This window comes from Schistocerca serialis, chromosome 9 (assembly GCF_023864345.2).
Source record: "Schistocerca serialis cubense isolate TAMUIC-IGC-003099 chromosome 9, iqSchSeri2.2, whole genome shotgun sequence".
Taxonomy (NCBI): Eukaryota; Metazoa; Arthropoda; class Insecta; order Orthoptera; family Acrididae; genus Schistocerca; species Schistocerca serialis.
The window spans coordinates 157,517,724-157,539,869 of NC_064646.1; the positions used below are offsets into that span (position 1 = coordinate 157,517,724).

The window sequence follows — 22,146 nt, forward strand, 5'->3', positions numbered from 1 at the left end:
ATGGGGAAACAGTGTATAGAGGAGCACAAGAAGCAAAAGAGATATTTCATGAAGATACTTTGTGAAGACAAGATGAAAACAAAGCTGTCAGACCAAGCTAACATGTTCCAAATGCCATCTTTAGCTGGGCGTACTGAAGAAAAGGAAAGAGAAAAGAAGAAAAGAAAAGAAGTACTACCTTAATGAACAAATTTATTAAGTTATTACTTTTTGGTAGGTTAAAATAGAGTACTGCTATTATAGAACATTTAATATGTTCATGTTCAGTCTTGGAAAAAATTCCTGTTTTTATGTACTTTTTTTATTTGCAACTGGAAGCTGACAAACGTTTCTTCACTGTTGAATTATATAATTTATAGTTTATTTATGAAATATAATTTTGTTAAGACCTCAGCAATTTATACCATTACCATTATTCAATTAAATATGCTTCCTGAAAAACTATTTTTTGTTGTTGACTTGAGAAAACACTCCTCAATTCAGGGTGGATAGCAAGTGAAAGTTCAAGTTGTAGCTCCTGATGCAGTAGAGACTTGCAGCACAATACACTGGGAAGCTATGGCTACTAAAGAACTTAGCCCACCTCTTCATGAAGTGCCACAAATGTTTATGGAAACAGTTAAGCCAAAATCTATAAATTCAAAGCTTTTTACAGTGTTATGAGAGGAGATGGGTGCTGAACACAATCAATTGCTCTTCTTTTAGTAATGCTCAATGGTTTCTATAGGTGTAAAGTACTAGAAAAGTTGTTTGAATTGAGGAATGAGGATTCTTGAAGGTAAAAAGTCAGACTGCTTCAGCAACAGAGATTTTCTATTGAAAATGGCTCACCTCACCGACATTTTTGAGAAACTGCACTTGAAGGTGACCAGGCAAAAGTGCTGATTTGGAATGAAAAGAGGAAGTTGTTCATAAAGAATTTAGAGCTGTGGCAAAACTGAATGGAAAATGGTATGCTAGATATAATCCGGACTCTAGTGTCACTGTTCAAGGACACAGATAATCTGATACTTCCAATGGAGATAAAAGCCTGCCTCTATTACTATGTTGCAACACAAAAGTTCATTTAGAAAAGTATTTTAGCAATGATTGTGGTAAATTTAATTGTATTAAAACTCCATTAAAAATGTTCCCGTGTCATTATGTCCTATTAAAGAGCAAGAACAACTTTATGATCTCATATGTGATACTTCACTGAAAGCAAATTTAATGAATGGTCTTTGTTGGAGTTTTGGACGTATATCAGCAAAGAATTCCCAATGCTAATGCAATGAAGATCCTGATTCCTTTTCCAACAACTTACTTATGTGAGATTCACTTTTCACTTTTGGCAGCCATGAAGTCTTACTATATTGCGAAGAATTTTGATTGTGTGTTTCTGCTATTACATCATGTCTTGAGAAACTCTCTTTTCAAAAGCAAGTTCATTCATCACACTGAAATTTGTAATCCTGGTTTGCTGAAGATTAACTACTGTTCATTTCATACTTTTTGAATAAATGAAAATATGGCAAAGATAAAGAAATTGTTTCTTATTTTCACTATAATAATTCATGTAACTTCGGATTTTGCTGCGAAAAATTAAAATACTTATAAACTGAATTTGGTAAAACAGAGTGTAAGGGAAAGAAAATGACTATTTTTAATAATAAAATAGGATTGATTGGGGGGGGGGGGGGAGGGGGGCTGATACTATCTTCCTTCATTTAGGGGAGTAGTGGGGCGTGGTGGGGGACGAGTGCAGAGAAAAAAGTTTGAGAAATCAATGTGCTATATGACTATGTATTAATGCATAATAGGTAACAGACAGTAAGGCATAGTTTTCCTCAAGACAAATATACAGGTTGTACATAAAGTCATACAGATGTCATACATAGTGCATTTTGAAGAGAAACTCTAAAGCCATGAGTGACTCGGCAGACATCAATACACTAATCGAATTCTTGCCGTACCCATCCCAGCATGGCATCCATCGACTGTGGCAGTCACTTCCCGTATCCTCTCCCAGAGCCCTGCTACATCACGTGGTAGAGGTGGTGCATACACCAGATCTTCCACTTCTCTTTGCCAGGCACAAGCAACCCGTCTTAATGAATCTGTTGCGACAGTGGTAAATGGCCTTCCTTGTCGGTGTCAGTGCTTACCATACTTGGTATTAAACATCCGTTGAACAGCTGTAGCACACTAGTTTTTGTCAAACTCCAACACACAGAAAGCTTGCTCCGCTCCTGAACTCAACGTGTTTGCAATTACCAAACTACGCTGTGGTGGTATATATTGGGGAGGGGGGGAAGTAACTGGTAACTGAGCTCGCAGTATGTGTGTATTTACCACCCGTGTCAGTAGTTCCCCTAGGTGAATTGATTCACATGTTAACACTGTGGTATTCGATCAGTAAATATCGCTACAGAAGCTGTTGTTCAATTTTCTTTTTCAAACACATCAACAGAAACATCTTGCACCTCAATCCATTTACAACTGAACAAACCTACTGGTTCTGCAGTACTTCTCAAAAACTCGCGATAGACAATGGCTACCTTCATTTGTTATTTGTAGACATTGGAAAAAAAATTGGATTTTTGCGACAAATGCGAATTCTGCCTCAAAATGCAAAAATGTGAAAATACTTCTTAGATGCTATTTCATAGGGAACTGTATCCAGAGGAACTATTTTGTCAGGGATTGTTTGAAATAGTTTCACTTTCTGCACATGAATATCAAAAATGTAATCATTTTCCAGTTACTGGTATTGTACATCACCTGGTAAAGTACAATTTGGAAAGATAATGTGCATAAGAACCTGTCTGCAAAATAAAAAGTGTATGAGTACAACAATGTATCAATGCACTCAATCTGTTGCCACACCAGTTGTGGGCAGTTGAATGGTCTATTTAAGATACATGATGTGTGCATTTGCTAGCCAAAACTCAGAAGATAGTGTACTGTGGATACTTTTAATATGGCAAAATAGATGGCAGATGTTTTGAACTGTGGTTGCATTGAATACAGCCAGAGGTCAAGCCTGAACTATGTTGTTAACAAAACTATACTAACCTCAAAGATCAATTGCACGGTAGCTGTCCCTGAATGATTCGTGTTGTGTATTGCTCACTGCCCCCTTTTCTAATTTTAAAGTAAGTGAAGTGACTAATCCTGGTCCTTCACGAATTTTGATTATGACCCTTAAAACACCAGACGACATTGGCAATCTCTGTGATATGATATCAATTCTGCTGTAGGCTGGCTGCCCTCAAAAAGAGAGGTGGGGCTTGTTATCCATACTCTTCACTCCTTTCTGACAGTCAAAATTCTAGTTTGTTTATGCTCATGGCCGTCTGACACTATAGTCTATAGTGCCCACCACTCTGCGCTACAGCAATTAGAAAACAAATTCTGTAGTGTTTTTCGTATGTGTCAAAATTCTGCCCTTACATTAAAAATAAAGTTACTGTACATTCGGTTCTACTTCTATGTTAAGTGCTTTAACAGCTCTACCTGTAGCATTGTCAAGTGTGGGTCACGCAACTGTGAATGGTCACAAAAAGTCGAAATTAACTGTCTAAAGATTTTACAATCATTGAACTGGGCAGGGAAAGACAAATAATATACAGAAACACATTAAATCAGAGACGCATTCAGTCCATCAGCGAGAAAATGCTGCTACTTTTCAATAGAACCATCATTTTTGAAAGTGTAAAACTGCGAAACAAAGATAAACACCATTTTGGAAGAAAAAGACGTTTAAGTTTTTTCAAAATCGAACCCTCCATTCAAAAAGTTCCCAATCAGCACAATTTTTTAAACAGTCAATTTCAAAGAACTAATGCTTTGTCTGTCTTCACTTGTGTAGTATGATAAGCTTTTAAATTTGTGCATCTAATTAATTATAAACAAAATGAACAGACACAAATTTCAACAAAAACACACGAATTTTGAAGGGGGGGGGGGGGGGGAAAGGGGGGGGGAAGTTTTGTCAGAAACAGACATCATTTTTGGCCTCTAGCTATTGGTAGCTTAATGAGGACCTGATTACATTGATATTTATCAAAGAAAATAGTTACCTACACCTTTAAATACAGAATCCTGCCTACAAAATAATACTATATGGATGCACCGTTACAATGAAAACTGCTACAGTGCATACAAAATGCAGTGGCCACAAGATGTGCAGTCGGCTGGCAAAGCATGGTGAGAGCAGCAGTCGTGGGGGGTCGCTCAGAGCACTGTAGGGGAAAAGTCTAGTGCTAGAGGGGAAGCGCCATTCTAAACTGAAGCCTACACTTGTAAATATTAAGTGGGAGTCATCCACATATACGCTTGTGTGGTGGCCATCCAAAAAGATCTACTGTCACCTCTGCTTTCATTAGTACCTAAAAAGAATTCCACCAAAAATGCAGTGATTTATTTTTGCTTGGCTTGTTAACTATTAGTAACTTTTAGAGAAACATAACGAGTGGCGAATTTTGAGTAGACCCTACACATTTCTCAGGTTGCCATGACAAAATTTTCTTGTTCTGCTAAAACACAGCAGAGTTTACAATGTCTCACCTCACTCACATGTTGTGCAGACACAGTTGAGAGAGAATTCTGAAAAAGTGGTATATTAAGTCTGTTAAATGAGGAACAGGGCAAAAAAGTCAGTAGCTTATGAAAAAAAGACATCCCCTGTACAAAAAACCTGTAATGTCTTCACACATGTTGTTCTAAATCCCATACCATTTCTCGTTTCACCACCTATTGATGGCCCTAAAAATTACATTCTTCCACCACAAAAAGTTGGTAGTAATTGGAATAACATGGAACATAATGAAGTTTTATACAATAACAATATGGTAAAATACTCTCCTCTTTGCATGCTATCATTTGCCAAAAATCTCATTTTGATATCTGAAATTGTTTATGAAATTTGAGGAATGTTGATATTTCACTCTTTATCACTGATGCGGCACAATCGCAAATGATTGTGCTACATCAGATCAATTTCTTAGGACTGGTGACAGATAGGTACCTCTAACAAAGTCTAAAGAAAAATTCAGTATGTCAGCTAAATTTCATGTGTAACAACATATTATGTAATATGCATCAAACGCAAAAATCATAGCAACCCATATTTTTCATTGCACACTTTTCTGAATTTCACACAGTGTCTCACTTTCACATAAATATCACAATAACTATGACCATTAATGAAATGTTGGGCACATCATCATGAACCTGACATATAAAGCTAACAGCAAAGCAAAAATGAAATTGTTTTACCAAATAGTTTCTGTAAAATTGTTTGAGAAAGACTGCAGGGTGCACGCCTCGACTGTCATTGCCGACCAACTGAAAAGTGGCTGAGAATACATTGTTTACACGAAAATTAATTTTTGTTTTGAACAATGAAAAATCCATGATGGAATGTATCAATATAATGAAAATGATAGTTGCTACTCACCATATAGTGAAGAGGTTTAGTCGCAGAAAGGCACAACTGCCAGAGACTGTGGTTGTGTGTGTGTCAGTTGCATTTGGGCAAGTGTGAAGCTAATTGTATGACAGTCTTTTTGTTGTGCCTTTCTGCGAGTAAGCATCTCTACTATATGGCAAGTAGCAACTATACTTTTCGTTATATTGTTACTTTTTTTGACTTGACTGTCCATATCACAGTTCCACTGAAACTGATTTTTGTTGCTACCAGCAGAAAATGTCGAGGAGTAAATAGGGAAGCGAGTATAGGAATTCCAAGAGTCTTAAAAAGGCTCCAACAAGATAGTCATTATATACTTTCACAATATTCTCACTGCTCACCTCTAATGCATAAACTCAATTTTCTGTGGAGCACTGCCCCATAAAACGACTGCATACGGCAACAGGGAGTGAAAATATGCAAAGTAATACAACACCCTTGTCTTTAGGTCAACACAATGACAGATACTTCTATGGGCAAAACATGTTTAACTGTGCTTCATGCTTATCTTTGTACTGACTTCATCTTAAGTTTTTATGCAGTTGAATCCCATGGAATTTTACACAGAATAATTCATTTAGTGTAAGATCTTTAATGTCTCCTTGTAGGTGTAGAACTCCATTTTTGTTTGCAATCACATAATGAGTCTTTGTGGGATTAATGCTGAAATTGCTAACTGTGAACCATTTGTAGGCCTGTTAAGCTATAATATGACCTGACACTTTTACGTTGGGGTTTGTATCCTGGAGTATAAGGCTTGTGACATTAGAAACCCTTAAAGATTCATCCACACAGTGCCCAAACCATGATGCTTATGGTTATCACTCAATTTCAGAGTGGGCAGCACATTTCACCTCCCTATACAAGTAAATTCAAGCATTCCATCATATTAATATATGGAAATGGAAAAGAGCTCTGGAAGAACTAAGTCAAAACAAAGCCCTGGGAGTAGATGACGTTCCATTCATTCAAACTACTGAGAGTGTTTGGAGAGCCAACCATGACAAAACTCTTCCACCTGGCGAGCAAGATGTTCGAGACACGTGAAAACCATCAGACTTCAAGAAGAATGTAGTAATTTAAATTACAAAGAAAGCAGGTACTGACGTGTGTGAAAATTACCAAACTATCAGTTTAATAAGTCAAGGTTGCAAAATACTAACAGGAATCCTTTAGAGAAGAAGAACGAGAAAACTGTAAAAAGTCGACCTCCAGGAAGATCATTTTGGATTCTGGGGGAATGTAGAAACACGCGAGGCAATACTGACCTACTACTTCTCACAGAAAATACGTTAAGGAAAGGCAAACTTATGTTTATAGAACCTGTAGACATGAGAAAGCTTTTTACAATGTAGACTGGAAATTCTAAAAGCAGCAGGGGTAAAATAGAGGGAGCAAAAGACTATTTACAATTTTCACAGAAGCCAGTTGGCGGTTATAAGATTTGGTGGGTTTGAAAGGAAAGCAGTGGTTGTGAAGGGAGTGAGACATGATTGTAACCTATCCCCTATGTTATTCAATCTTCACATTGAGCAACAGAAAAGGAAACAAAAGAAAAATCTGGAGTAGGAATTAAAGTCCACGGAGAAGAAATAAAAACTTTGAGGTTTGTCGATGACATTGTACTTCTGTCAGAGATAGTAAAGGACTTGGAAAAGCAGTTGAATAGAATGAACAGTGTCTTGAAAGGAGCACATAAGATGAACATCAATAAATGCAAAACAAGGACAATTCAATGCAGTTGGGTTACATAAGGTGATGCTGAGTCAGCCTGATAAGGAAATGAGACACGTGAAGTAGTAGATAGTTTTGCTATTTTGACAGTAAAATAACTGATGATGGTCAAAGTAGAGGGCATATAAAATGTACACTGGTAAAGGCAAGAAAAGCATTTCTGGAGAAGAAATTTGTTAACACTGAGTACAGATTTAAGTGTCAGGAAGTCTTTTCTGAAAGTTTTTGTATGGAGTGTAGCCATGTGTGGAAGTGAAACATGGATGATAAACATTTTGGACAAGAAGAGAATAGAAAGCTTTTGAAATGTGGTGCTACAGAAGAATGCTGATGATTAGAGGGGTAGGTCATATAACTAATGAGGAGGTATTGAATAGAATTGGGGAGAAGAGAAGTTTGTGGCCCAACTTGACTAGAATAAGGGATCAGTTGGTATGACACATTCTGAGACATCAAGGTAGCACCAATCTAGAACTGGAGGGAAATGTGAGGGGTAAAAATCGCAGAGTGAAACCAAGAGATGAATACAGTAAACAGATTCAAATGATGTAGGCTGCAGTAGTTACCTGGAGGTGAAGAGGCTTGCATGGGATCGAGTACCATGGAGAGCTGCATCAAACCAGTCTTTGGACTGATGACCACAACAACAGCAGCAGCAGCAGCAGCAGCAGCAGCAGCAGCAGCAACAACACTTACTACTACTACTACTACTCCTGTACTGTGGAATCACAACGAGACAAAGGTATTTTGCTCAATTGCCAGTTACATAGCTTCCACAATGATGAGAAGCTTAGAAACATGGACAGTTGGACATTGCATGGTCCATGTATGAAATTCTTGAGGGAACTGTAATTTGCACAACTGTATATGCACATTCAGTCAAAGTGTTTGCCTCAGATAATGTAAAAATTTCTGACCTGCCTTTCATTTAGTCTAATGCATGTTTAATATTTTGCAGCCATTTAAAACAGTTTTTTTCCCTTTCTGGAACATTGAGCAGTAGATTAAGTCATGGTTCTTAATCCTACAACAAGTGTGTTATTTCGGAGATAAAACTCTCAAAGTGACAGAATATTCAGTGTCATATGAGCCCATGTAACAGCTTCCCATAAACCCACTGTACAATGGCACTAACATTCACCTATTGTGGAATGTTCGAGAATGACCTCTATGTCAACCCATATGGATCAGTAAAAGATCTTAAGTTTCCCTTCATCCTGACAACTGGTGAATCACCGTCATTCTGGGGTCTACGTGACAGGCTATTCCCTTCTAACCTTTTTCAACCTACCTTCTCTCTTCTTTAACTTCGGCAGTATCGGAATTTCAGCTCCCCAAAATACAACAGTATGGCAGGACTATGAAAATAGAAGGAACTCCACCTTTATATATGAATAATAACTGCCAAATGACAACTCCTTGACCAAAGCAAAAACTGACTGTTAATGAACGTGTAGAAAAGAATACAATGAGACAGAAGACCTATGGAAACATGAGGCAATAGGTATAAACTAGGTAAAACAAATTTTGATTGTGGGCTAAAGTACAAACTCAAGTTTCGACGATCTCTGTGCACATCTTGCAAAGAAAATGATCTCCCACAATGAAATCATTAAAATCCTGTGTTGTGTTTTTGCCTGTAAAAATATATTTGCCAATTTGTGTAGCACCTGTGAGTTTAGATTTTTTGCTTGACTTGTCAGAATAGATACCACCAAAAGAAACTGCCTGCACTTTACACTGTTCCACGTAATAATTATTTTATAGTTGTGTCATCTAAATAGAATTCAACATTCCACTTTGACATACCTTTTTCATCCTCTGGTGGCATAACTTTCTGCATTTCCTCAAGATCAGAAAGCACCAGAGTAGTTTGTGGATCTGAATAATGCATTATTTTCCAGCTCACATTTGTAGGACGAACTGCAATGTGTCTGTAAGCACCTCCCACGGAATAAGCTCTGAAAAACAAAGATGAAAGATTTGGTATTTGAGTGTACAACCACAAACATGTCTGCTACTTGTGTGATACACCAATGAAACTTCTTTGGAATCACCGTTATAGGCCTTAATGAATTCCATTACACATTCTCTTGTGTCCTGATGATAATGCAGCCAGAAATATCTCTGAGAATGAAGGAAGTATACCAACAAATTTTGTAAAGTACCTCAAATGTTATTGGTGTATCAAACAAATTTGAATAAAACTACTAAATTATTCAAATTATTTTGCAGCAGTACTAGCTCATGGAGAGGAGATGGGAGGAGTAGGTAAGTAGAGTATGGACATTGCTAACTATTCTAGAAATCCATTAGACGTAGAGTTCACAACTTGGAAGCGGGAAAACAAAGAATATCAAGGTGACTGAATAATGGAAAGTAATAAGACATGTTTTACAATATCCTCCTGAATAAAATTTCTGTCCATTAAAAACACAGTCATATTTCAGATGTTTACCATTTGATTTTCAAACTAGCGAGAGTATCTTTGTTTTGTTTTGGGGCGCAAAAACAAAGAGTGTCGTATGCACCCATGTCAAAACTGAGAACATAAAGACAAAAAAGGAGTTAAAAACTGACTATATGTTAAGCCCAATCTACAAAAGGAAAGACAGCTAAAAACAGGGACTTGGAGAATGGACAATAAAATGGGCCACAGAGGTCCTGAATTAAAGATTAAATGTCTTTTGCCATATTTCTACAATGGATAGAAACTAAAACTCAGTCAATAGCCCGTGTGTTGTCCACTAAAATGGCCAATAAGTCAGATGGCGAACATAAATGAGAACATACGTCGTTAAAAAAAGGGCATTCTATCAGGAAATCTGAACCGTCAAAGTTTGAGGGGAATGAGCACAAAATGGTGGGGGAGCACCACTTAACAAATGTCGACGGCTAAGAAGACAGTGTCCAATACACAATCTAGCTAAAATGGTCTCATGGTGAGAGGGCCAAGAGGTGGTCGTCCAAGCTGCTAGGAGAGGCTCAATTCCCTGGAGCTTGATCCCATGATAAGAGAACCAGTGCTGATGCCAAAGTGACACCATCTGTCGACAGACGGCAACACAGAGACCATCAGAAGGAATGGAAGAACTAGGAAGCTGAAGTATGAGGACTGCAGCCTTGGCAGCAGCATCAGCAGCCTTGTTTCCGGTCAGACTGATGCGACCAGGAACACATGTAAACATCACAGTGGATCCATCACAAGTGAGCAAGTAACAGCTGTCCTGTACGCATTGCACAAAGGGATAGATGGTGTACAGTACACAGAGGCTCTGAGGGGTACAACGAGAGTCAGAGCACATAATGTAATTGAAAAGCCTCCGTTGCCGGATGTACTGTGCGGCCTGATACAGGGCGAAGAGCTCTGCTGCAAATACTGCGCAGTGCTCCAAAAGCCAATACTGAAAATAGTTGGTGCCAATGACTGACACCATGGTCAGTCGAAGAGGTATCAGTGTACACAGAGCTACTATTGCAATGTTCCGTGTGAAAGTTGTGAAACTTATGGCGATATAGTGAGGCAGGGGTCATGTCCTTAGGAAGCAAATTAAAGACAAGGTGGACACAGGCCACCGCACAAAGCCAAAGTGGTGAAGGGTTCACACCCACTGGGAATGTGGCTGGTAGTGTGAAGTTAAGCTGCTGGAGCAAGAGGCACAAGCGAAATCCACAAGGTATAAAAGAAGAGGGATGCGCACCGTACTGGCGGTCAAAGGAGTCATCGAAGAAGGAAGCATAGGATGGGTGGTCAGATTTGGCAGACAAACAGCATGTGCACCTGCTGAGGAGGAAGTCACAGCAGAATGACAACTGTAGTTTGGCAGCTTCTGCATACAGACTCTCAACCGGGCTAGTGTAAGAGACTCCAGTGTGTAAGAGACACCAGTGGCCAAACGGATGCCACATTGGTGAGTAGTACCAAGATTGTGTAAGAGGGATGGATGTGCAGAACCATAAACATAACACCCATAGTCTAGTTTCGAATGGACAAGGGACGGGTACAAATGGAGGAGGGTGGTATGATCTGCTCCCCAGGAAGTACCACTGAGGACACGTAGGACACTGAGGGACCGCATACAGCACACAGTCAGCTAAGACACACGGGAGGACCAAGGAAGTTTCCTATCAAGCATAAGCCCCAGGAATTTCATAGTTTCAACGAACCGAAGAGCAACATGCCCAATAAGTAAAGACGGTGAAAGAAACCAATTGCACCAGTAAAAATTCAAACAAATGGTTTAGCCAGCGGAAAAGTGAAAGCCACTGTCGATGTTCCACGAGTAGAGATGATCAAGACACTGCTGAAGACACCGATCAAGGAGACAAGTCCATGGAGAACTGCAATAGATTGCAAAATCATAAACGAAAAGGGAGCTGGAGATGCCTGGTGGGAGACACAGCATAATAGGGTTAATGGTGATAGCAAAGAGGATGACCCTTAGGATGGAATCCTGAGGCACACTGTTTTCCTGGATAAAGGTGTCCAACAAGGCAGAACCCACACATACCTTGAAAATTCTGTCTTTTAAAAATTTCTGAAGGAAACGGGGGCATGTGGCCACAGGAGCCCCACATGTAGAGAAACAAAGAATATCAATCCTCCAACGGGTGTCGTAGGCTTTCTCCAAAACGAAAAACATGGCCAAAGTCTGGTATTTCTAAAAAAAAAAAAAACATTCATGACCTGGGTTAACAAAGTGACATGGTGGTCAACTGCAGATCGGCGTGCTTGAAATCCACACTGTGCAGTGGTTAGTACACTGCGAGACTCAAGCTACCATACCAGCCAAGCATGAATCATCCATTCCATCACCTTGCAAACACAGCTGGTGAGAGAAATGGGGTGATAACTAGAAGGAAGATGTTTGTCCTTACCAGGCTTAGGTATGGGTATGACAGTGGCTTCATGCCAGTGCCTGGGAGGAAACATGCCCTCTACCCAGATGTGACAGTACATACGACGGTGGAAGTTCTTGTCCGCAAGAGAAAAGCTGTGCAACATCTGAATGTGGACATGTCCCAGCCCTGGGGCGGAGGATCGGCATGAAGTGACAGCATGATCTAGCTCTGCCATTGTAAAGGCAGCATTGTAACACTCAAGATCCTGAGAAGAGAAGCGTATCGGCCAAGCCGCTTCCACTCGTTTCCAATGGAGGAAAGCAGGAGGATAGTGAGTGGAGCTCTAAATCCCCGCAAAATACCAGGCCAAGGTGATGCAGATAGCAATAGCGTCCAATGTGAGTTCATCTGCTACTGTCAGGCCAGAAGTTAGGGAATGGACCTTGGTCCCAGAGAGCCATCGGAGGTTGGCCGACACAATGGAAGACACAAGAACTAACTTCCACTCCGGAAGTGTTAAAAGAACCAATAAAGGAAACCCAGCTAGCTTTTCTGCTATCCCAAAGAACATGACAACACAGTGCATGCACCTGTTCATAACGAATGCAGTTTGCCATCGTAGAAAAGCTGTTAAAAACACAGACAGACATCTCTATGCACGCATTGCATCTCTGCCCGGTCCAACAAGGGACCAGAAGACAGCATTATAAAGAGGAAGTGTGCAGAGTGCAACGTACTGCAGCGATAAGGATAACATCTGTAAGATGTTCTACCTGATCATCACAACTGGAGAAATGTTGTTCGCAGATCACCAGGTTAAAAATTGCCAAGAAATAGGCTGTTCTTATTGTTTTTCATAAATTTATGGAGATAACCATCTTTGAAGCTTTCCCAGCCACTGCGTGTAATACAGTTGATAAGTATATCCACATCACACGAGTAGCGCAGTGCAAATGCACTTAATGATTCATTGGTTCAAATCTATTCAGTATCTTTTTTTCTGTTGTTCTATAAGAAATACCTACACCTCGTAATTATAAAATTCATTTTTTTTATGAATAATGCATGTCTTCTTGTTTCTAATTACATATTGGATGCAAAATTCCTGTTTTCATTTCAAATACAAATTATTAATTATCGATGTTTTTATAAAAGACTGTTCATGAAAAGTTGCTTAAATTAAAAAAAAAAAAAAACATAATAATTTTAATTTTTAAGGCAAAAATGAGACACAAAATCCTCTTTATTTGGACCATGTCCATCGTTTTATGCCACAGAGGAAGATATGTATCGTAGAAACACGAAAAACAATCATTTTCACAGCATAGAGCACATCATCATACAAATGCTGTAGTTTTACATTTGCTTCTGTACAATTACAATATGAACCCAACAGAACTAATCTGGAGAGTTCTGGAGCCAAGTTGTGGGATTTGGCCCAAAAAGTAACAAGACTGTTAAGCTGCCAGATATAATGGAACTAACGCACGCAGCTTTTTCACGTGTCACTGCCGAACGATGGCATAATATAGAACAGCTCATCATAAATGAAAAAGAGAAAATGTTGGGCCTAGCTGCCTTCGTGGATTCTGTTGTCGATAGACTCATTATCAAAGTAGCAGGTGACACTTTCAGAACTGAAATGTATTTCTCAGATTCAGATAAGGAAGGAGCTAAGAGATAAGCAGACGACTGACGGTAATTAATACATTCTGTGGCTTCAGTATTCAACACACACAGCTTGCTCAAAAAAATTACCCTATGTTTAAGTTAGAAATTTTCCTCACTCTTGTTTGTAATTAGAATACTATGTCAGGTGAGAACGACCTTTCCGTTTAGTCACCTAAGATGGCCACAGTAGTGTGGGAGTTTCTCCGAATGTTATTTCATTCTCTTTAAAAATTAAATGACATCAGAGCTATATTGTCCTTTTGGTCATCTCTTTTTATGTATGAACTGCAACTGCTCACATCACTGCAGGTTAGCTGGAGCGGTGGTTGGCCAGTGCTGTCCAAGCATGCACCGATAAAGCTGCTGTTCAGCATAATCGCACGGTCTATGTGCATGCAACACATCATAAAACGTATTCTTATGATCGCACTTGACAGCACTGGTCACAGCTTGGCTTCCATTCCATATGAAACAAAATCCAATGAGATCCAAGCAAATGTAATGTTTACATCAGGTTTATTCTTTTCATGAACAGAGTGTAGTAACTATACATGCAAATCAGGTGTTGTTGAAATTTTCTATGAGCAAATTGTTGTTTGTTTCTAAATTGGTACAGTTAATTTGAAAGAGATCACTCTCCTACTTTATAGAAATATTTTACTTTTTGAAGAACTTAATTCATAAAATCTCAACAAAAATAAACAATTTCTGAAAATATAACTGGATAGACGAATCCACTCACCAAGCAGCAGCAGGAGAAAACACACAAAAGTTAACAAAATGTGCAACGTTCAGAGCCAGTGGCTCCTCCTCCTGGCAGAAGAGTTGAAGGGGAAGGAAGAGGGATGAAGTGAAAGGAATGGTAAGGTTCAGAAGATATCACTTCCTCTCATTTTTTGGCAGGCTTCAGAAATCATCTGTCTCAAAATATACCCCAAAAAGTAGTACCTATTATTGTGCTGTTTTCTAATTATACAGCTATTAGTTAACCTTATTGGTGTCTACTGTCTCTCTGACTCCTAATTTTGCTTTTTTTATGCTATTATTTAGTACGTAATAGGTGTATACTTCAGGCAAAATATAATTTCTGATATTACATGCATCTATAAAATAATAAGTTTTGAACAAAAAGTATGAGTTAATCATTTGTTAGCATTATTTACATCAGCAGCATGCAGTCGGTCCATTTAGCTGCCAAAATATAATCATATTTAACAATCATGCAATTTGCCACTTGTGTTCAGACATCATGTCACTAATACATAATGTGGACAGTGTGTACTTCGGTATCAAAATGTACAGTCCATGCCCGAATTACGTAAGTTAGTGTGCTAGTCTGCAACCAGAGAACTTTTTAAATAGTACTTATCAGTGTAACTTGCTAACCTGGTTCAAATATTTACACTCTTACATAATGTGTGGCTAAATAAGAAGAGAAAGAAGACCAATTACTGCAGTTTGACTGTCATTGCTTAACCACTCAACTTCAAAACCCGGGTTGTCTCGTTTTCATTATTCTGACAAACTTAATGGCGAGTACACTCAGGCAACCTAAGAAAAGACCTACAGAAAAATAAAACCGTATTTATATCTGTTTCAGCATTGTGTTTGGCTGCTAGAGAGCATCTGGTACTACATTTGAAGGCTGGCTGTTGTGTTTTGGTTGAGGTGGCTGTCACTAGACATCGTCTTTAAGCTTTGAATACTCGACAATTAAAGATGGGCTTTCAGACACACTCCTATCTTGTTTAGGCAATGCTTACAAAGAAGGATAGCTATAATGATACCAAGTTTGACATTGAATTTATCGGCTCAGAAAGTGAAGAAGAATGTGATGTTACTTCATTAGAGACTGAAAGTGACAACAGTTCATTAGTTGAGTGACAAGTGCTCGCTAGTGGTACCAGATGAATACATCCACTGTACTCCAGCCAGCTCTTCGAAGATTTATGTTCACAGGAAAGCATTGCACCAGTGGTAAGAGATAAACATATCAATTATGCTCCAGCCTGCTCTTCCAAGATTTACGTACCAAGGAAAGCATTGTGAAACAAATAGCTAGACTTCTCAGCTACAAAGAAACTAAAAAATGACTTCAAGATTCAGGATATTTAGTCAAAGTCCAGTGCATCAGTGTGCACAGGATTTTATTACTGGTGATCTTCAAGATTTTGTAACTAAAAATTATGAGCTTCAAAAGCTGTCTTTACATATCCATTGTAATGTCACTCACTAATAAAAACATTTTTTGGAACATAATTTGGGAAAAAAATTGTCAAATTAAGGGGTTAAAATATGTTAGTCAAATTCATTAACAGCTTGAGGACAATAAACAATGAAAGACCGAGAGCCAACTGAGGCTTACTACCAGCTACCAGGTTACATAAGTTACAAGTGGGAAAATGTAATGTAAAAGTAGTGTTACAATGCATGTTTTATTTTATGCATGATTTTGTGGAAAACTTTTAAAATTGATTTCAAGTGGTCCTGGCTTGGTTCTTCACATAAACATACACTTCACTTTTTAAAACTGACACTACATATAGGATAAGATGCACATGTATCCTTCCCAAAAAATAATGCACATTGATGGTTGTCAGAGTAGCAGCTGCCCGCCACAGCTTCTCAATCGACACACCAACTTCACTTGTGCCGTTGGTGGCAGTGTCCACAGATCACTACTATGTGCAATGGGTGAGCTGTGATTTTGTCAGTCTAGTGAACACCTAGTTTAACTAGTTAGTTGGGAATTTAATTAGTGGTGTACGGCTTTGTGATCTAGAAAAATGGGACCAGAATAGTTTAAGTAATTTAATTTGTGGAGTAGAACAGTAAAGCTATGGAGTAAAACAGTAAAGCATTTAACGAGAAATTAGAAGATACATGAAGAAACTCACACGGTGCCCTTAAACCTGAAGTGGAAGCTATCTTTCCAGCTCAAGGGGATGCTACACTCAAGAAGTTAGAAGAAAGTATGAATCAAAAATTAGAGCCTACTGCTAATGAGTTGCGGTGATTAAACTGCGGGCATAAGAATTTAAAAAGGATTTAATGATAACAGTTAACGTACAGAGAAATAAAATTACTGCTATGAAGAAATAATTAAATAATTTGCCTAACAAAGTACAGATAGATATTAACACACAAAGTGTTTTCATGAGCAATGCGGTACATAATCATTTGAAAGAAGTTCACAATAACGTACAATCCTATGACACCCAAATCTCACGTATACATGAGCAGTCAAATTGTCAGAGGTGGAAAAACTGTTAAATGAAATTTTGAGTCCTCAATCATCCTTGACCAGTTTGGAAGAGAGATTACAGGAGTCTGTTACATGAAGTACAGGATACAGTTGAATCTACTAGTATTAAAAAAAATTCTTTGGGATGTATTGTAGACACAGAAAGGCAATGCAGAAATTATGAGACATCTTAGAAAATGTAAAAATAGAATTTAGAACTAATGAAACTAATAATAATGTGTTGGTGTACCTCTAGAGTTTTTTGGGGATATTCAAATGGGAAACAGAATAAACATTTCGAAACAGTTTGCAAAGCTCAAACCAGATGAGGAGGTGAATCCAACACATATGCAACATGGGCACAGATGATACCGAATTCCAGGTCATATTGAATTTGTTACTCCATACGCCCACTGCATTATCACCGGTAGAGATAATGAAGAAGAAATTTATAAGAGAGCCAGTATTAGAATTCTTTAAATGGTCCCCTCCAAAGAAAAGAGGCAGCAGTAATAGACAATAAGATAAAAAGCAAGTTAAAGGAGTCCACACACAGCAGACTACCTAAGTTTAACAACACAGCAGACATGCCTATATTTAGTATAGATGACAACTTAGTAAAAGATGTCCATCATAGTTCCAATTTAAAGGAGATGAGTAAGTTCTTTCCATGGTATTGTGGAGCTTTCCAAGTGGTAAGAATACAAAATCCTAAGGCACTGCTCATGTTCATCCAAATACAGGCCAGAAAAATGAATTATACAATATTGATACAGTTAAGAAATATACACCCCAGGAGAATTTACACACTGCAAATTCGGCAAAATAAAACCACATCTGCAGTCCGAATTAATGGCTTGGATATTTCTTCTGTAAGTTCCCCACACAAACTCCTTTCCCTTACGTTACTCTATGTTCCGTACCTCTTACTATTCTACCTTATTTAATAACTAAATTGCATCCAAGTTTGTGAAAGCAAGAATATAGCACTCAAAGTTGCTAAGCAGATAACTGGAATTATCCATTTTTGAACTATTTATAACATAGGGTTGGTTTCTTAAACAAAAAAGATAGACACATACATACACAGAGACGAAAAATGTCATGGGATACCTCTAATTGTCGGACCTCCTTTTACCCAGCATAGTGCAACTCGATGTGGCATGGACTCAAGTTGTTCGAAGTCCCCTGAATATTGAGCCATGTTGCCTCTATGGCAATCCATAACTGCAAAAGTGTTCAAGTGTAGGATTTGTGCACGAACTAACCTATCAATCATGTCACCTAGATGTTCAATGGGATTCACGTTGGGCTATCAGGTTGGCTAAATCATTCACTTCAATCGTCCAGAATGTTCTTAAAATCAATTGCAAACAATTGTGGCCTGGTGAGATGGTGCATTGTCATCCATAAAAATTATATTGTTGTTTAGGAACATAAAACCCATGAATGGCTGCAAATGGTTTCCAAGTAGCTGAACATAACCAGTGGACCCTATCCATTCACGTAAAAGCAGTCCACACCATTATGGAGCCACTACCACACCACTATGGAGCCACTACAGCTTGCACAGTGCCTTGTTGACAGTTGGGGCCCATGGCTTTGTGGTGTCTGTACCACATTCAAACCCTACCATCATCTCTTACCAAGTGAAATCGTGACTCACCTGACAGAGCCACAGTTTTGCAGTTGTCTAGGGTCCAACGGGTATGGCAATGAGCCAAAGAGAAGCACTACAGGCGATGTCAGGCTCTTAGCAAAGGCACTCACTTTGGTCGTCTGCTGCTATAACTCATCAATGCCATATTTTACCACAATGTCCTAGTGGATACATTCGTTGTATGTCTCACAGTGATTTCTATGATTATTTCATGCAGTGTTGCTTGCCTGTTAGAAATGCTTTCAGTTGTCAAATGCATTGTCAGTGGTGAGGAATAATGCCTGAAATTTGGTATTCTCAACACACTCTTGACACTCTGGATCTTGGAATATCAAATTCTGAAATTATTTGCAAAATGTAATGTCCCATGCATCTAGCTCCAACTATCGTTTCATACTCAAGGTCATAAATATTTCCACAAAATTCACCAGAGTACAAATAAAAGCTCCACCAATGCGCTGGCCTTTTCTATGGTATGTGATACTACTGCCACTTGTATATGTACATATTGCTCTCCCATGACTTATCACCTCAGTATACATATCCTGTTACGCATACTTGGGATTTCTTTCTTTTTTTATGAGGAACAATACAAAATGGTAGGGTTTCTACTGCTTTATGCTAGAGGTTCTTTATGGTGAGTTGATAATGATGACAATAAAGACAGACTTCTGATGATGACTGACAGTTTACTACCCACCACCCCCCCCCCCCCCCTTCTTTCACCTGTGGCTCTTTCTTTCCACACTTACAACAGATATTTGCTAAGGTTAACTTTTGGGGCCTGCAACAGTGAAGTTGTGAAAAGTCTGTTCATTAGCAAATGTCAAACAACTTCTCCCTCCGGTGCCACAACAAATAGCATTGGCAGATGTGGTAATTCCTTGGGGTAGGGAGTAGTAAGGGATTCTGTTTTGGAGCCATCTTCTTTCTTCCTTCAACTTTAATGAATCTAATCTCTACTTCCTTTCTTCCTTCTCTGCAAAGTGTACAAGTTCTATCTTTTCCTCTATCCATATTCATAAGTTTCTACTGGTTAAACCCTTCTGTTTTCCGACTGTTTTGATCACAACCTGTTGCAACAGGATGACCGGTAGGACTTGTACATATGGACGTAATTTTCATACCATACATTTATTGTGTTTGTCAGTATGCTGCACGTTAGGTACTTCATACATTGTGGGGGGAAGATAACAGGGGAGAGCCTATGCGTGCAGCGCAAGAGTCTGAAATTAACCATGCTAACATGAGCATAACGAGCAGAAGAAGCAGTGCCATTTAGCAAGAACTCAGTAAATTGATACCACAGATTCGCTATCAACAGAACAACATTATGTTACCAACTTTAAATAGAGAAGGTGCTACACAAGGAATAGGAGTGGCAGGTATAAAAATTAGGTTATATTTAAGAAACATAACATTCCATCCGTGTCAGAAGACAGTTAATCATCTGAATATATATTAAGACATATGTGTTTTATGAAGTACCTGAGTATGGAGAGACGAAAATACAGTTATCTCGACTACTGTAGCAGGTTTTGTCACCAATATAAAAATCCACTGAGTTTTCGAAGCATGAAAATGGCAATTTCAGTCCTTGCTTTATACAGTGAAACCTCTATTTTATATTTTCGTGCAGTCCATACTCAAAAAATGCAAAACTGAGGAAAATGCAGAATTAAGGTAAATGTTAAAACCCCCCCAAAATATGAGCAAAAACACATGTAACTGGCATATATGATGATAAATCGCAATCCTCTCCAACACTTTGTATAAAATCTGTCTAGTTGAAGGAAATTAAATGCATAGTACAATGTTTCTACAACAATTTGTGGTAATGAATTTCATCAGTTCTTAAAATCTCACAGATGTGGAAGTGGTTAAACAATATGCATAAATGTGGAAATCTGCTTAATGACATGCTTTGTCACTATTGCTGTTATTACTTAATGTTTTTCTTATGAGCCACACTTCATATGCTCACTACTGTTAAAAGTGATATTTTGGGTTTGATGAGAGAAACACGAGACATGAAAACATGAGTTTACTTCCCCAATTGATGTCAAAAGCTTATAGAAGCCAGTTCAGTGAATTCCTGTAGACTGTGCAAAATGTAAATTTGAAAGAAAGCTCAGGTGCCACAGTTTCGTTTCATGCCTTCGAACACTGCTGCCAATCTTTACGATCTACGGTGTTTGGTGCGTGTGGTGCAAAGTATGTGTGTATGTACTTGTTGCAACTGCATCATGTCAGATTTTAACACGAAAGTCTTTAAAATGTGCTATCGAAAAACCTTTGTTCTACTTCCATGTGTAATCTCTGTCTTACCACATTACCTGTTGAAAAGTAATTTTCAGCACTTCACACAATGCTTTCACCCCACTGTCGCTGAAGGGCTACTCCTCCTTGCCACACATCTTGTAGGCAATCTCATTTTACATATGTTAGTGTGGGGTGGAGGCTGTGGTGGCTATTGGGTGACTTAACAAATCGCCAGCCAATAAGAATTCACTAGCCAGAAATGGGCAACGTTTCGTTGATTATGACTGAATATATTCTTCGAGACTCAGTGTTTGAATTTAAAAGGTTGAAAATCGATTTTGTTGCTTAATACAGTACATCGGAAACACACGCAAAAAGATGAGACTGAGTTCTAAGTGGCACAAGAAAAGCTGATGGCTGGGCCCCTACATCACGTATCGGCTTATCCGGAACACATTGTGGGACAGTCTTGTTTTTCCATTACTGCTGCATCCTAGGAGTTTTTGTATCATAATTGCGTGGTGAAGCTATATGTTGCAAGTCATGGTGGCTACACCAATGCGGATTGTGCCAGCATTTTCTCTCTCCCGTCTTCCCTCTTCACAATGGCCTAAAATATTCCCTTAACTCCGCCACCACCTCTGGTGTGAACTGTGTCTGTTGCGCCACTTATAACTCATTCAGTCACATCAAATGTCAATAGGAAGCAAAAGGAATAAAGTCAAGTGAGAGGCCCAGTAAGAACTCGAAACCAAGGCAAACCTTACTAGGAAGAAATGTAAAATCAGTTGAATTTTTAGCATTGATCCTACTGGTTTTTCACAGGAGCTATGAATTTATGGTGTAGAATCACAAAAAACATAAAATTGAAGAATGTAAAATCAAAGTTCCACTGCATATCTTGCAGTATTTTAATAATAAAGTGAGCTGTATGTGTTGCTTGGAATAATTTTAAATACATACATAGTAGCATACCTAAATCATCCTAAGAAAAGGAAATGAACATGGGAATATTGTTACCCAAAGTTATACACTAACAACAATGTGTTTTTGTACATCAACAAAATTGTAGGTAAAAATTTTTTTAATAAAGGTTATGGTGTGGTATGTTTTAAAAATGAGGTAAAGAGACACCAGAAGTGAAGTAAACCCTATCTGTCACGATGTGAGAAATGAAACTGAGGTAATGTGCAGACAAATTTTATATGGTGACTTTACCCTGTGTTAGATGAGATGAGGGAGTTGAAATGGGTAGGCAGATCTACAGAGAGGCTGTCTTAT

The 22,146-nt window shown here is 38.5% G+C and overlaps 1 protein-coding gene across 1 annotated transcript in view; it reads right to left on the bottom strand.

Moving 5' to 3' along the window:
• LOC126419289 (muscle-specific protein 300 kDa) overlaps window positions 1–22,146 on the bottom strand; it is a 146,271-nt gene that overhangs the window by 25,271 nt on the left and 98,854 nt on the right. The window contains exon 11 of the mRNA XM_050086453.1: window positions 8,996–9,147. Coding sequence (XP_049942410.1) covers window positions 8,996–9,147 — 152 coding nt within the window. The remainder of the gene's footprint in view (window positions 1–8,995; window positions 9,148–22,146) is intronic.